The following is a 15,754-nucleotide window of genomic DNA, read 5'->3' on the forward strand; positions in this document are numbered from 1 at the left end:
TCCCTTGGTTGTCCTGCACATGCTACATGATGGCACTTGAGATAATTTGCTCCATGACCTCTCCCAACACTGAGATAGATCATGCTGACAGGCCTGTAGTTCCTTGGATCTTTCTTCTGGCCCTTCTTGAGAGGTGCTCCATTTGTTGACCTTCAGTCAACCAAGACCTCCCTGCGTAGTCAGGACCACTGGTAAATGAGTAAAAGTAGCTCAGTCAGTTCTTCCACCAGCTCTTCCAGTATCTTTGGGTGGACTCATCCAGCCCCACAGACTTGCAGATCTTTAAGTGGGACAGCAGGTCACTGACCATTTCACTGCACATGCTGCATGACAGCTACTCCCACAAGGGTCCTGTGGTGGCAGTATGTAACTGGCAGCCTCCGGCCACCTGATGAACATTCAACATTGAGCTCAGAAGAAATGATCCCAAATTGAATTAAAATGAATTATCCCATTCACAGCAGTAAGCCTTATGCCTTACATTCCCTCAGCTCTCCCCACATTTCATCCCTGTAACACCTCCATCCTCCTTTGAAGGAACCTACCAGCCTAGTTGAGTGGAGGTGGATCATACGGCTGTGCTGGAGCTCCATGGACAGTGTTGCAGTGGGTAACTGCTGTCTTCCAGAGCTGCTGCAGGCATCAACTCCGTGTCATGCCCCTCCCCAAACCCAGGTGCCCATTTCCATGAGAATCCATACCAATCAATGACCATGATACTTTAACCATCCATCAGTGTCTGGAAACAGCAGCCACAGTGCTGGAAGGTACTGAATGAGAGGGAAGAGAGAAACAGCCTGACAGCACAATCCCAGCAGTTAGTCCCAAAAGTACATAATTTATTGCTGGAAATTTTTGCACAGAGATACTCTGACCTACTCCACCTTATTTCAATCTCCTCCCTCACAATACACAAGAAAGTAGTTACGGGTAGTGTCTACCTAACTGATTTGACAGAAACAGAGACACGTGCAAGCGCCAAGAAAGTTCTGGATCAGAAAGGTTCCTGAACCAAGCAATCTGAGGCATAGCTCTTTCCCATCTGCTGTCTTCATGGTAGGGAGAATGCTGAAGGAAAAACAAAGTTACTTCTAGTAAAAAAAGAGGTCACATACATAAATTTATACCACAGCTGTACAACAAGGTACAAACTAACAAAAACCTATGTCATCCACATGGACTTGAACCTTCTTCCAGACCAGACTTTTCTTTCTTTACAGAACAGATAATCTAGATTTGATTTCATTTCATGGTGTTTAAATATAGGTCAGTTTTTTAACCTGCTTTGTAGGAAACCAAGCCACACCTTGAATGCATTTGTATTTTACACTCTAATAATATTAACATGTCTTTAAATTGGGGTGAAAAATAATTTGGAAGTGTCTACAGTGCTGATCCCCAAAATTCATGGCTAAATTCAACACCCGAGTAATAATCTGAGAATATAATTATTTCAAATCCCATTCTGACTTTAGTTTGTACTACTATATGTGATTATTCTATTATATAATCGCTTTTTCACTTAGGCTAAATTAAGGACAACTGCTGTTTAATTGGAAAAGAAAGAACACAGGCACAGACTGTTTCTTTCCCAGTTTACAAAGCCATTCCTAGTGCTGTGTTACATTACACCATGATCCAGGTTTACATTGTGCACTGTGAAGGAATTCTAGACAACTCTGCAAAATACAACACCTCCCTCTGCCCCCTCTCCCTCCACACTTTCAATCCAGGATCAAGACCTTAACTTCAGCAAGAACAATTCAGCACTATATGAATTTTAGGAAGAACAGTTCTACATATTAGCCAATAAGGTTTTTGTTTTTCCTATAATGTAGGAGAATGACAGGAAATGATCTCTCAGATAGGCAAGTATGTATTACAAGGATCACAGCATTATTGTTTTATTGTTTGCACAATGGTAAGTTGCACATATGGACAAACAGTACACATTTAGAATTAGTTTCACAAATTAATACATTATAAGAGTCCAGTGGTTTAACATATTAACTATTAAGAAAAGCAGTAACAAAGAAATACAAACATTACAGTTTTGACTGCAGCCCAGTAAAAGTTTAAAAACAGGTTGAAATCAAAATAAACCATAAGCTTTATTTTTCTGTGACATTAAAAAAACCACATATCCCTTCCTAAGAGACTGCTCACAAAGATGCAATAACATACAAGTACAAAAGTGAAGAATTCTGTGCTCAGTTTTCCTTAATTTTATCAGATTAAGTGACAAACCAAACATTTGTCAAAGAGTAATCACTGCTGAATGCAGACACTTCCAAAACATACAAAATGGTAGTAATACTTCAACAATAGAAAGCCAGTGACAAAACCTCTATATAAAATCAACTTGGCTCCGAAGTTTCATGCTCACACATCAACCTGGTTATCATTATTTGCAAAGAATCAATTGCTCTATTATTTCCTTCTTAAGATATTTTCCTGGGTATTCCTAGTGCACACGGAATTGGAGATGCAGAACAACAAGTTATGATGCTACAGTATGTAAGATTCACAAAGTACTGCTGCAATAGCTTTAACCTTCAAATTACATCATTTTCCTCCTTCTGTTCTTGAACAGCAAGTTACTGTACTATACCTTGTTTTAAAGCAGATGCCCAACTGCTTTTAAGGCAGTGCTGACAAGAAGTTCATGAAGCAACTTGGGTTTGTAACACTTAATTTGGGTTTTCATTAGGACAGTGCATCTTATCTCTCCCAAATGCAGGAAAAAGCTCATCCAGCCTGACAACTCCTGTTTACACACAGACTTTGTGGCATCCTGAGCTTTCAGCTGGAATTTGGCAGTGCCCTACTCTTCAGCTCAGGAAAAAAAGAAAATACAACAGTTTGGGAACATTACCTATAAAATGTCTGCGTCAAAATCTCAGATTCTTCTTTAGAGTTGGCTGCTAAATGGGTCAAGATTAAAAAAAAACAAAACAGCTACTAATCACTACCTACCAAACTTTATGAAATAGTAAACATTGTATTTCAGCTGGTTTTAAACAACAAAACACAGAACCTATGATGACACAGCCTGGGACCCACAATTTGAAATTCCTAAGAACATCAAGATATGGGACCACAAGGCAACATGTAGAAACTGAACACACAAAGAAAAGGAGATCTATGGGGGAAGGTATGCACATCTGTGTTTTATACATATATATATATACATATACATACACACAGATGTGTGCACTGTACTGTATATATTTACATCCATATACACAAAAACACCCTGAAGTAGATTTAAAGGCCATATCCAGGAACAGAAGATATGAACTCTAGTATTTGTACTAGAATATATTTTATCTGTACAAAAAAAACAAATATGCATATATTCATATGGTATAAAGCTTATTAACAAAAAATATTCTGCTACTAACATTAGGTTAAATAGATGATTTTACAAGATTCTTTAATAATAATGCAGTATAGAACATTTCTAAAACTAGGGCCCAAAATAAAAATACATAAACGGATTTCTATTCACAAGAAAATAGCTGTTCAATATGATTTCACTAGGGAAAAGTAGCAAAATTTTTATAAATCTCCTGGGATGCAATTTAATTGATGTATCAATCTACAAAAATAGACTTTTAAGATGAAGAAAGTTGATGCGCTTCCCCCTCCCTAAAAGGGGTGCCTATCTTTTCCCTCGCTTGTTTCCAGCTGGAGGTTTCTTCAGCTGAAGAAGTTGCCCTCCTGTCCCAAAGCCTGCAGACGCAGGATTAGACACCCCGAACGTCAGGCCAGCTGATGCTGTGATACCAGGATTGCTGAAGTTAAACCCAGATGTAGTCGAGCTCCCAAAGCCTTATGGGGGGGGAAAAATATTTTAAAACATCAGTTATATCATGATTGTAAATTCATTCTCCTTGAAGCTTTTACCACCAGCCACTTTATCCAGCAGTTGTAACACTTTATATCAATGTGGATTAACAATGGTAAATCACATTGCTAAAGCACTTGGACTTGCCATGGCAACTTGAAAAATGCAGCACTAACAGAGACTACCTTGGTGAGTACCAACAATTATATCCTAAATCACAAGTCTATTATAGCATTACCCGTACAAGAGTAGCACACAAGTGTCCCACTGAAACTGTACAACAGATGAACCATAATTCCTCAAGTCTTCAGCATAAACATGCAGTGCACTCCTCTGGTGGGGGGGAAGGCAGCAGGTACAGGTGGACCACAGACCACTTACTTCACTCACAGCAGAGAAATGGCAAGCTGGAGTTGGAGTGCTTCCTCCTACTGCCTTGGCTACCTTCACCTGCCTTTATAACACTGACCACACCTTAAATGTAAGGCAGAAAAGGCTCAAAAAATCCTTGCCAAACTGTTTGTATTTAAAACCACCCCTTAATGATAAACCAGAAAACAGTGCTGGAAACAAAGCTTTGCAAAAACTGCATGACTGGCTGAGCAAATTGTGCTATTTTAACTCCTTCACCCTCTTCTATCAAGGTAAACAAACTAAATATTTGGTGCAGCTGTGAAACAAGATCAGTTGGAAGAAGTCCCTCTACAGTTTCCAGCAACAGTAACACTAACTCATTTCACTTTCTTTTATAAATTTGTATCAGTTATGCATAATCAACTTAGATAATAATTGCAACTATTAAAGAATGTTAGAAATTTCTCAAAGATTTCTTCAAGAGCAGAACTTCATAACTTTACTTTTTGTTGTCTCAAGAGACCACAAATTAATAAGTAAGACGTGAGCAAGTTCAGATTTTAACAAAGAACTTCATACAAGTTGTATATGAAAACCTGCAAACAATTAAGATAATGAGAAAAATGGTACTGGTTCACAATCAAGAAAGAGTATATTCTCAATATGGATTACTTTATATTGCTCTAGCAGACAGCTGAAGCAATCCTTTGGTCCCATCAGTATCTCCAAGTCAATGCCTAAAATATTTTTGGAGTACAGAAATAAAAGCCCAGCTGGTTGTCTCATCAGAAGCCTAAAGCAGCTTTCACAAGCCCGATGTCTTCCGTTCTCTCACTTGTTACTGACACTCTGCATTAAGAAGTACTTCAAAACCTGACATGAAACTCTTCCTCCTACAATGTCTGGACTTGGGTTACACACATCATCTTGTCAAGAAAATTCATCATCAACATTCCAGTAACTCACAGTCCTATAACATGCAGTTGCCTGCATAGAACTCATTGTTAGAGTAATGGCTGTGCAGATCTAGAGTGTGACTAACAATAGTGAGTGATAGTGGTCATCTGGGTCTTGTCTAAATTTTGTGGGCTAATTTGTTTCTCATCCTAGGATGTAAGGGGTGAAACACATGAAAGTGTTACTCCATTTCCCCGATAACTCTGAATGCCAGCTAAGATGGATCAGGGAATCTCATGAACGTAAAAAAGTTACCTTTTTACTTCATCTATGTGAGACAATAGACAAGCACTGCTTCCTAGAAATCATGAATGCCATTCATAATAAAGCTGCATGTGACCTGTAGTGTCAGGAGTTCAGTAGGCAAGAGTAAAGTGTTCATAAATTACCTCCACTTTGCTGCTTCTAGAAGCAGGGATTATTTTTAAGCAAGCAGGGAAAGCAGACTACACTTATTTGAGTAATATTACAGTAAAAGATGCATAAACTCTGAGATGGAAAACTGAGAACATGCTTGTTAATTTAGATACAGCTTGGAAAGTAATAACTGTTATGTTAAAAGTGTTATTAAGGGCAGCCATAAAAGTATAAAAAGGTAGCTGTGAAATTCATCTGCATGGTTTTTTTTTGTCATGGCAGCATAACAAGGCCAAGGTACCAAGTTTCATTGGAAGTAAACCAAACCCTAAAGCTGAACACTCAAATGAAAAATCTTCAAGATAAAAACTTAAACAAGATATACATTGAGTCTTATTCCTGTTGCAAGAAAAGACAGTCACAAAACAGCTCAGTTTACATGGAAGACTCACAAAGTCTTGAACCATAGATACAATGTGGTCAACAATGTCCTTGCTGAAATTAGTATTATTTATGCATGAACAGTGATTTTTTTGCATCTTTTAAAGCAATTAAACCTAACTCGCAAAAATCAAACACTTGAGAGAACCAATTTGGCAATCTATAATTTTAGTTTTAAGATAAGATCAAACTGATGGAAAGTCTGTGGAGGAGGTTTGGGGCAGCCTAAGCAGCCTGGAACAGTGTGTGTTGGAACACACACTTACCTAGTGTTGCCAGACACATTAGTCTGGGAAAATACTTAACTGCTCATATCTAAACCCAAGCAGCAACAACAGTGAATTCCATAACTCATATTCACCCCATATTCTTAGCTTTTTCAAAGAAATAGATTCAGAAACAAGATGCAACCATTATACTGTAAGATAAACCAGAATATGCTTTCAGGATCCTGTAAATGATATCTCAGAAACAAGACACAACAAATTTAAAAGAAGTAAATATAACCTATCTAGTCTCATGTATCATTCAAACCCATTTATACATCCACAATAAAATTAAAGGTCACATGCAATCCAGGTGCTATATGACATAAGGTTTTGGATATAAAAGTTAGTGTATTTCTGGCCTACCAAATTCTTAAAACTGTTTTTTTACTCCATAATCCCAGCCTAGATAAGGATTTCATGCCCACTTGATTTTCTAAGCAAAAAATGTCAGAAATTACATTTCACCTGTTATTATTCAGCTGCTTTCTGCAGCCGAGTCTCTTTTGAGATAACTGACAACCTTCATTTTATTGGGTGCAATTCCTTCATTTGCGGAAGAGACTGATGGCACTGACTCCATGACAAAGTCTGGTTCGAGGGAAATAGTATCTAAATTGCCTCTGCACACCAACATAGCTAAGACATACTTGTTATTTATTTTGGCTTGATACCTCCTTAGTGATGGACAACTGATCCATACAAGGAGTTTCGTAATTCTATTCTTAATATATTAAAAACTAAACTATTAACTTTGTAATCCAGCAGCTTTAAATGCCGCAATATTATTTAATATAGATTCAGGAACAATAGCCTACAAGATAAAAACATAAGCAGTGTAAGTCTTTCAATTATTTCTCATATTAAGAACTAAGTAAAAGGCGGCTGATGCTTGGACACCAGATACTGTAAAGAGTTCCATCAAGAACCTACTAGGTTGTTAACATTCATGAATGTTACACAGCCAACTTAATGAGCCATTTCCACCTCATAATGCAAAGCTTTAAGTACTTTTCAGGTCTAGCAACTCATTACTAACCACGGAGAATCCAGAATACAAATCATAGCACTTCCTAGTAAATACCAGCAAAATGCTGTTTTCTTTTAGCAGTACCTGATCAAACATTTTTCTAGAGACATGATCATCCTTCAATGTGCCACTGAAAAAAGATTGCAGCACAGACTATAGTAGCTATTTGCTTAGTAATAACTTAGTAAGCTATTATTCCTATTTAAAAGGTAAACAGGGATGCCACTTCTATTTCAGACTTTTGAGTTAAGGCACAATAGCATCCATATTTTATCGCCCCCCAAAAACCAAAATAGCTAAATAATACTGTGTAGTTCAATTGCCACAGAAATGCTTTCAGAGTAGTTAATAAAATAAATTATGAATATATGCAGAGATACAATGCATATAACTTACTATTCAAATAGAGTAAGCACTTATACATATATAAGGAAACCTCTGGGGTTCCAGAAAATGATTTCAACTTTATTTGTAAATATAGTAAGTCAAATTACTAGTATATTTGTCACTAATTCATACGCTAATTTTAATCAGTAACTGATACCAATGCATTCAAGTGACAACTGCTCTTCTGTGTATGAGGCTGCATCTGATCTCCTGCTTCCTCTCCTAACTAGACAGACACCATGAAATGGGAGACATTAATGCTCACTCAACACTGTCTACATGAGACCTTTAAAAGAACCCAAAAACTTAACTGAAAATGCAGCTCTAGCAAGTAAATAGTTAATAGTGATATACACAGGCAACTTTAAACAATAAATTTATTGAAGTGAGCACAGCAGCTTGATTATAAGACTTGCTTTATGATAAGCTTGATTTTTGAATTCAAAAGAAACAAACCAACCTGCACTTAGACTTCCTGATGGTTTACTTGTAGTTCCAAACCCAAATGATGACGCTCCTGTGGCACTACTTCCAAAGGCAGAGCTACTTCCAAATCCTAGTAGAATAACAGTAAAGACACATAACAAAAAAAATTACAGACACAGCAAATAAAGACACATAAGCTTTAGGTGAGTATTCTAAACCTAAACATAATTCTAAGCATTATTTGGTAAACAAATATTCCTAAGATTATTGTCTGAAGAGTATTTCTCTCTGACACAGCATTGTGTTAAAAAAACAGTGCAAACTGGAAAGCATTGAGAAAAATACTACCTTCAAAATACAAAACTGAGTAAATAAAAAATCATAAAAACAGGTGGTGTGAAATATCAGAGCTTAAGAAATTTCTATTGAATTGCTGTTACATTGGCAGGAAATGGTAACCAAATGAGCTAAAACTAAGAAATTTCAGATACAAATCACATGATTTTTATTACAGAAAGTCACAATCTTCATCTACAACTACAGAAAAAAAATTATGCTTAAAACAGAGCAAGCATTTTCTTCAGTTTATACTTGGCTTATTTTAGAGTCATTCACCTCTCAGGTTATTAGGGATCAGTTTTATCCAGGAAACTACAAAATAGTTTAAATAGAGAACAGAAACAAATTTCACAATATTTAATATGAAAAATCATTATAAAAGGGCAGCCATAAATGTATAGTTGTCAAAATTTAATTCTGTTGATTGTGTAACTGATATTAATAATTTCATTATATACATGTTTTAAGGTTTCAAATTGTGTTAATAATATGAGGTCACTCTGAAGGAAAAGTAAATTGGTATTTGCAGTTTGAAATAGAGGGCAGACAATAAGAACTGTAAGAAACATATATACTCTGATTTTGGCCGTCTCAGGTTTTCAAAAAGAAAATAGTATTTGTATTTATGTTTGAGGAAATCATGCTCCCATCTTAAGTTTCAAGCATCAGGAAAAATCATTTTATTTACAGCAAACTGAGCCTTTACCACTCTTTTACATAAATATTTTTGAGATTTTAAAACCAGTAAGGACTGAACACACTATCTGGAGCAGTGTTCTCAAGTTTTCTGAGATTTTTAAATCAAAGGGGTATTAAGGGTAAGTAATGACAAGCATAATTTCTGTGTAAGACAGTTCATTTAAATGACACACTCTTTTGTCCTATCTAGGTTGAAATTCATTACCAGTGATCAGGCAAGGTATCTTCAAATATTTACCAAACCACAGGATCTACGCTAATAATTTATATACTTAAATGTAAAAGGCTCTGTTTATCACTGTCAAAAGTACACAGAACATTAATCAAGAGAGCAAATTTCCCCAACTAAAATAGCAGTTCCAGAGCATACACAAGAAATTGTCCTGTTCAAAACCACAAATCCCTAAGATTAAAATCCCAAACAAACTTAAGTAATCATTCACCCAATTTGTTTCCAAGAACACACCTAACAGGCTATTTTGCAGGTATGTATTTATTCTTCTACATTTGCTTCTATCAGAGTCTTATGGATTTGTTAAGACATTTTGCAAATTAATGATGCAAGCAAATACCTTCCTAGGCAGAGAGCTAGGAAAAAAAAGAGAATACAAGTCAGGTTTTTTGAATAAAACTAAAAGCAGTTGGAATGTCCATTTATTTACATATGTAAGACTGGTGAACAATCTTTAGTCTACCATCTTTTCAGCAGAAATGGAAAAAATTTGATTTTTTTTTTTTTTTAGGCATTTAAAACATTGCGGGAAAAAAGAAGTAATTCCAAAGTAATTTCCTTTTAGCCCATTATTTTCACTTTTTTCCTTTTTAGGTATACAGATTTTCTTTTATCTAAAAACACTTAATCTGATGAGAAGGGACACAGGTAGATTTAAAGGTATTTTCAAGATTATTATTAAAGGTAAAACTCATGTAATGTTCAGGTCACATCATCTTCCCAATACTGAGTGATGCTTAATTATTTTAAATACATTAAAACACTGACTCATATGTTCGGCTCATAGGTAAAATGTAGGAATGAGGACTGAAGCTGCAGAGAAGGGAGGATGTAACAAGAAAAACATTATGTTTGTGCTCAGAAGATGAAACAATTTTTTTTGCAAATCTTATTAAAGCTCCAGAAAACATTATTAGCTGTAGGAACCCCAACTTATATAGACAGGAAATTTACAAGCTGATTAGATTCTGCTAATCACTTAAATTCTATCTGTAGCTCTAGTGGTGAGAACACATTACATGTAAAATAAAAGGTCTACATTAACTTTGATTTTTCTTTTTTTTATATCGCCTACTTTTTCACAGTTTATGTCCTCTTGGAATATAGTTCCCACCAGCACTACTAACATTTTGATAAGTATTTTTCCCTCACTTCTACATGTTGCTTTTTTGAGCTGGGGAAGAGACTTTTTCCCCACCTCTGCACTGAGGCATAGAGTGAGTGCTAAAGGAAATAGATTTCAGGATCACAGAACTGCAGTAACTTTTTAACATTTATTCCTATTTTAATACAGGCAGAAATGGGTCCCTATAGTTAAAAAGTGAAAAACTTCCACAAATTACCTACAGTGTGATCTAATGTCTCAGGTGCCTAACTTTCATATAGGTAAAATTCAGTCAAGTTTTAGTTCCAACACACTTGATGTCCTTCCCTAGGTTCTAGAGCACAACATCTCTGTGATTACCTAATTCTGTTCATGTTGGGGTTTCACTACAATGGCTTAGCCCTAACAACTCTTTCTGAAAGGCAGGAAGAAGCCTCGAAAGCACAGACCTGTCAAACTCTAAGATCTTTCCCTGAAACAGATCATCCTCTTAGTGGAGTTAAAGGTTTGCAAGGGATTCAGCTGTGCGGTATAATAATTCAATGAAAGATTAGAAAAGTTAAAGTGTACCTCCAAGGCTTGAAGAACCTAAGCCACTTGATTGCAAGCCAGTGCCAATACCTGAGCCGAATGGCGTTCCAAAACTAACTCCCAGAGATGGCTGTGGCCCTGGTACAAAAAAAATGAGAACAAACTTGCCTTACTCTTTGAAAGTAAAGAGGTCCTTTGTTTACTTATTCAAGTATTTGATAATGTGAACATCATTGCTTCCAACAAATCCCATTAAGAACCCAGATTTTACCTTATCAAAATTTCTCACTTAACTACCTCTACCATTAAATGCCTCTACATCAACTTGTCAAAAAGCTAAGAAAATACTGATTGTGGTAAGGTGAAACTAACCAAAACTAGTAACATAAAACATAATTTAGTATTTTTAAAAGTTAAACAGTCTCACCTTAAACTTTAAAATGTTAATCAAAACCTTGAGAGAATTCATAGGTAACAACATTTTGACACCTGTATCAATGGAATCAGAGTAAGGGAGAACTTTTAAATTAGAAACATAAGAACTGACACTAATGTAACTAAACCTGTATTACCAAAGATTAAGTTAATAAATAGGATTCTTCAAAACTGCTCAAGTATTCCATCCAAATTTAAACAGAACACTAAGATAAAAAACAAGACAATGACTTTATTTTATTAAATTTATTGTTCATTTTTAAGCAAGTCAATTACACAGTAACATGACAATTCATTTTTTTTTCCACACAAGTGATAACTGAGTTCTGTTAAGCTCTGCTACATAACACCATTCAATAAGGTAAACTAGTCAAACCACCTGTTTAAATAACCATTTACAAAAGGCACAGTTCTGTGTACCTTAATGAATTAGATACATTCAAAATTTCAGAGTTTGTTCCATAATTTAAAAAAGTTGACAGGACTTTCCCTGCATATTCACATTAAGATGCAGGACTGTCAAAAAACAATTTCAGTCTGCCAAGATGAAATTTACAGTCTCAGTTATTTTTTTTACCTTAACCTTGGGGAATAAAGAATCAACTTGCTAGCCCATCACTAACACATTTTAAAATAATTAATTCTGATAAATAATTAATATATTTTGACAGTTTTCACAGTACAATCTTCTATTCCTGTCTTTTTCAAACAGTTTTCAGTGCACTATTTTAAAGTTTAATCATTAAAGATAAAATACAGTGCCAAACTCTTAATCCACAGACATCTGCACCTCTGCTCAAGATGGCCTTCTCCATCTTTGAACATACTTGACATCCTATATCTGTGAAAGTGATGATTTATTCAAATATTACTATAAAGCTCAGATGATTCTGACCTTTTTTCTAAACCATTATCACATCTGGGCTATTTTAATTCAAAATTTTCCATTATTAATTATATATAGTTTTAAAATGTAAATATTTCAAGCTCTTAAAATAATTTCCGTATTTGAAGATTTAAATGGAAAATCATTTTGAATCAAGTGAAAGGCACTGTATGTTAAAAAGTAACAACTTTTGCTAGGAACACAAAATTCTTACGTGATCCAAGCTGAATAACATCTGTATACTCCAAGTAGTGTTAAAAATAAATTTTAAGGCCAACTAAAGTTGTTAGCCTTCAGTCTCTGCTTAGCAGGGAATAGCTGGAAAACCCACGCTATTTCTTCCACTTAAAAAAAAGTATATCAGATGTTGCAATTACAAATTTCCACAAATTTCAAACTGAAGTTGTTTACATCCAGTTTAAATACTGATACATCTACCTAGCAGCTCTTAAAAAATAAGAAATTAACAATAAAAAATCAAAACCCCCCCCTACACAAGTCAGTGAGCTAATTAACTGAAAGAACCCAAAAACACACATCCAGTTCCTTCGCAAGTACACAGGTTTCTATCTCAGTAGGAGGCACTGTTAGTGGAAGACCTTATAAACAAAACACTACAGTCCTCCAGGCCAAGCTTTGTACCAAATGCAACATGCCTTTTTTAGAGCCAGTATAAAACATTATACTAAAACACCTCACATAATATAAAACAGGATCTTATGCCCTAGGCTAACAAACTTTTTGTTGAGCAACAGTATGATAATTCTTGATTTTGTACCATAATGTTCTGAAGGTCTCATCACTGCTTATAGTTCTTGTAAGTAAACAATCTTCAATAGCAAAAGACTAGTAACACTCTTTGATTCTGAGAGTATTAGCAAGGAAAAAAATGGCACTTCTGGCTATTACAGGTACAAGACAAATTCTTTAAAACAAGTATTTTAACATTTTAGAACTTGATGTATTTGCCCTGTAGAGCACTTCAATTTAATGAATAGGACCCATTACAGAGAGCCAGACAGGTCAGACAGATCTCCTACTGACGTTCTGCAATTTTTAAAATTACAGCTGGTCTAAACAGTGAGTAAATTTAGCATTACAATTTAGATCTTATTCTTACAAAGTAATACACTGGTTAATTTAAACCAAAGTCAATATCAAACCACATAATAAAAAGTTTAAGTGCTATAAAATTTGAGTATCTTTTTCCATTAGAACTTCAGTCTCACACTGAGCTAAGTCAAAACATAACATGTGCTAACAGCTTCATAATGCTTTGACTAACTTTGTACTTCACCAGTTAAGGAGAGAGTGAGTTTTTTTAGGGGGCTATTTCTATATGAGAAAAGGTGAGCCTAAAGAAAAGCATTTCTTTAAGACAATTTAGTCTTACCAGTTGCAGCCTCTTGCATTTACAGGTCTAGGTGCACTAGGCTTTAATTTTCTGTGAAATCTTATATTGTGATCCCATCAACAAGAATAGGTAGATTAGCACCACCACTGTAACTTCCATGCTGTTCAAGATTGCTCAGGGAGGGAGCAGATGTAGTGTTTAAAACTCTACCTGCTACTGCAGAAAATCATGACCAGCCTCACCGATACCAAAAAAGCTGTGCTCAGAATGAAGTGCCAAACTAGGGAGAAAGGTTGTGTACAGCCAAAACTTAAGCATAATTTCAATAATTCTAGCTTAAAAAAAATGCACAAAAATTGTGCTTTAATGTGCACACCACAGTCCTGATGTCTTGATTATCCATCCCAGGTGAGCAGTGAGCATTTTTGCTCCCTTTCTTCCATATGGCCAGGACTCACTGGCTTTATTCATTTCAACAGAAGTCAGAAAGGTCTTGGCATACAGAGAGAACAGAGGGTGCATACCTACACCCAGGAACTGGGGAAACATTCCCTGATCCCACAGATTAGATGTAGCTACTAAACTTTTGACTTCTGAAAATAAATGTAAAATAAATTATTATTTATCTTTTTCAGAGAAAGAACAGTAACTTAACTCCAAGTTAATCTTACTAAATACTTAACCATGTAAACATCAAATATTTTTTAAAAGAGACTAAGCATCCTGATCCCTCAATACTAGAGTACTATATATTACATTTTTCATCAAGAACTTTATAAAGGCCAGATTAATTTTCTTGTTTAATCTCGTTTTCAAAAAGAGCATTAGCAGATCAGGTATTACACAGACATCCCTTACCCCTCCCTTTACATATATCTCTTTTCATAGCCTTTTTTCTCAGAACCTTTTCCCATCATCCCTCATCTGTCACACCCTCCAAGATCCAGATCTTGCAAAGAAACATGTATGATTTTAACTTCTAGCAGATAGTATATCTAATTCATAAGAACATAATACAAAACTAAAACATGCAGCATTTGCATTACTACAGCAAATGGCCATCTGAAAACTCAAGCAATAAAAAGGAAACGAAGATGAGGCACTCCTTAAAGATTCCTGCAAAACTGAAAGAACAGATTCTTTTCTTTCTCCAAAACAAGAGGGTGCAGCCTTAATTTGAAACTAGAAAAAAGTCAAGCGCTGAAATGAGTCATTTAGGAAAGCTTTGAAATGTTTATATCTAACAAGCTTTTAGGACTTCAAGGTATCTTTGAAATAGTTTAGGCCTGACTAAATCTACTTTTGATCTAGAGAGAACTCCAAGTACCTTTTTCTTTCATCTAACCCTAAAGAATTTTAAGTATTCTTAAAGTGCCACTCAGAACATCAATCTATTTCTATTTCTTCAGGTCCTCCAGTGAGTTGCAGAGGGTAAAAGTATTCCAACTGAGTAAGTAGTAAAATATTGTTGCCTACTTCTGTTGGCATGTTTGATATAAGGTTAATGGCTTTTTCTATCTGCCTTACACTTGTAGTTGGCATAATTTTGGGTTTTGAAATACTCTGTCAAAACAACCATGAAAGAAAAGAGACAAACCAGAAACCAACCTTCACACACACCCTTTTGTTCCTTTCACTATAAAATGTTACAAAATATGTCAAGGTATAGAGTCACGTTACCTCAGTTAAGTTGGTACAGGCCAATTCTGCCATTTGTTTTTTTTTTTTTTCCCTCCTCTCTTCATTCCTATTACTAAGGGAATATTCATAAAGTCATGCCATAAGTGGCATAAGTTTACTGAAGTTATTAGCAGTTCGCTTGAATGTTGACTAGGAAGTTCAGGAACTTCAAATCCCTCATTTCAATTCATAAAAATTCAGGAATGATTTTAAATGTGAAATTCCAAGTGTATGAACTTCATAAACTACTAATCCTGTAATGACCATGGAGAATCTTTAAAAAAACAAATATAAGGTAAGGAAAAAGATGAAGAGTACATTACTTTGGCAATATCAAGCTGCACAAGCACTGTGCAGCAATACTACTATCTGTACTAAAACCTCTGAAGTGTAACATTAACTCATGTTAATGTTTAAAACCAAAC

At 35.3% G+C, this 15,754-nt stretch overlaps 1 protein-coding gene across 3 annotated transcripts in view; it reads right to left on the reverse strand.

Moving 5' to 3' along the window:
* Positions 1-1,875: 1,875 nt before the first annotated feature.
* NUP58 (nucleoporin 58) overlaps positions 1,876-15,754 on the reverse strand; it is a 35,294-nt gene continuing 21,415 nt past the window's right edge. For 2 of the 3 annotated variants that reach the window (XM_021530647.3, XM_021530646.3), the window contains exons 14-16: positions 11,014-11,112; positions 8,103-8,198; positions 1,876-3,834 (exon numbers count right to left, since the gene is read on the reverse strand). In XM_021530647.3, the coding sequence (XP_021386322.1) occupies positions 3,665-3,834; positions 8,103-8,198; positions 11,014-11,112 (365 nt within the window). In that variant the 3' untranslated portion in view covers positions 1,876-3,664. The remainder of the gene's footprint in view (positions 3,835-8,102; positions 8,199-11,013; positions 11,113-15,754) is intronic. The other variant, XM_085580431.1, reaches the window with a different exon arrangement.

This window comes from Lonchura striata, chromosome 1 (assembly GCF_050655825.1).
Source record: "Lonchura striata isolate lonStrDom1 chromosome 1, ASM5065582v1, whole genome shotgun sequence".
In the NCBI taxonomy this organism is placed as follows: Eukaryota; Metazoa; Chordata; class Aves; order Passeriformes; family Estrildidae; genus Lonchura; species Lonchura striata.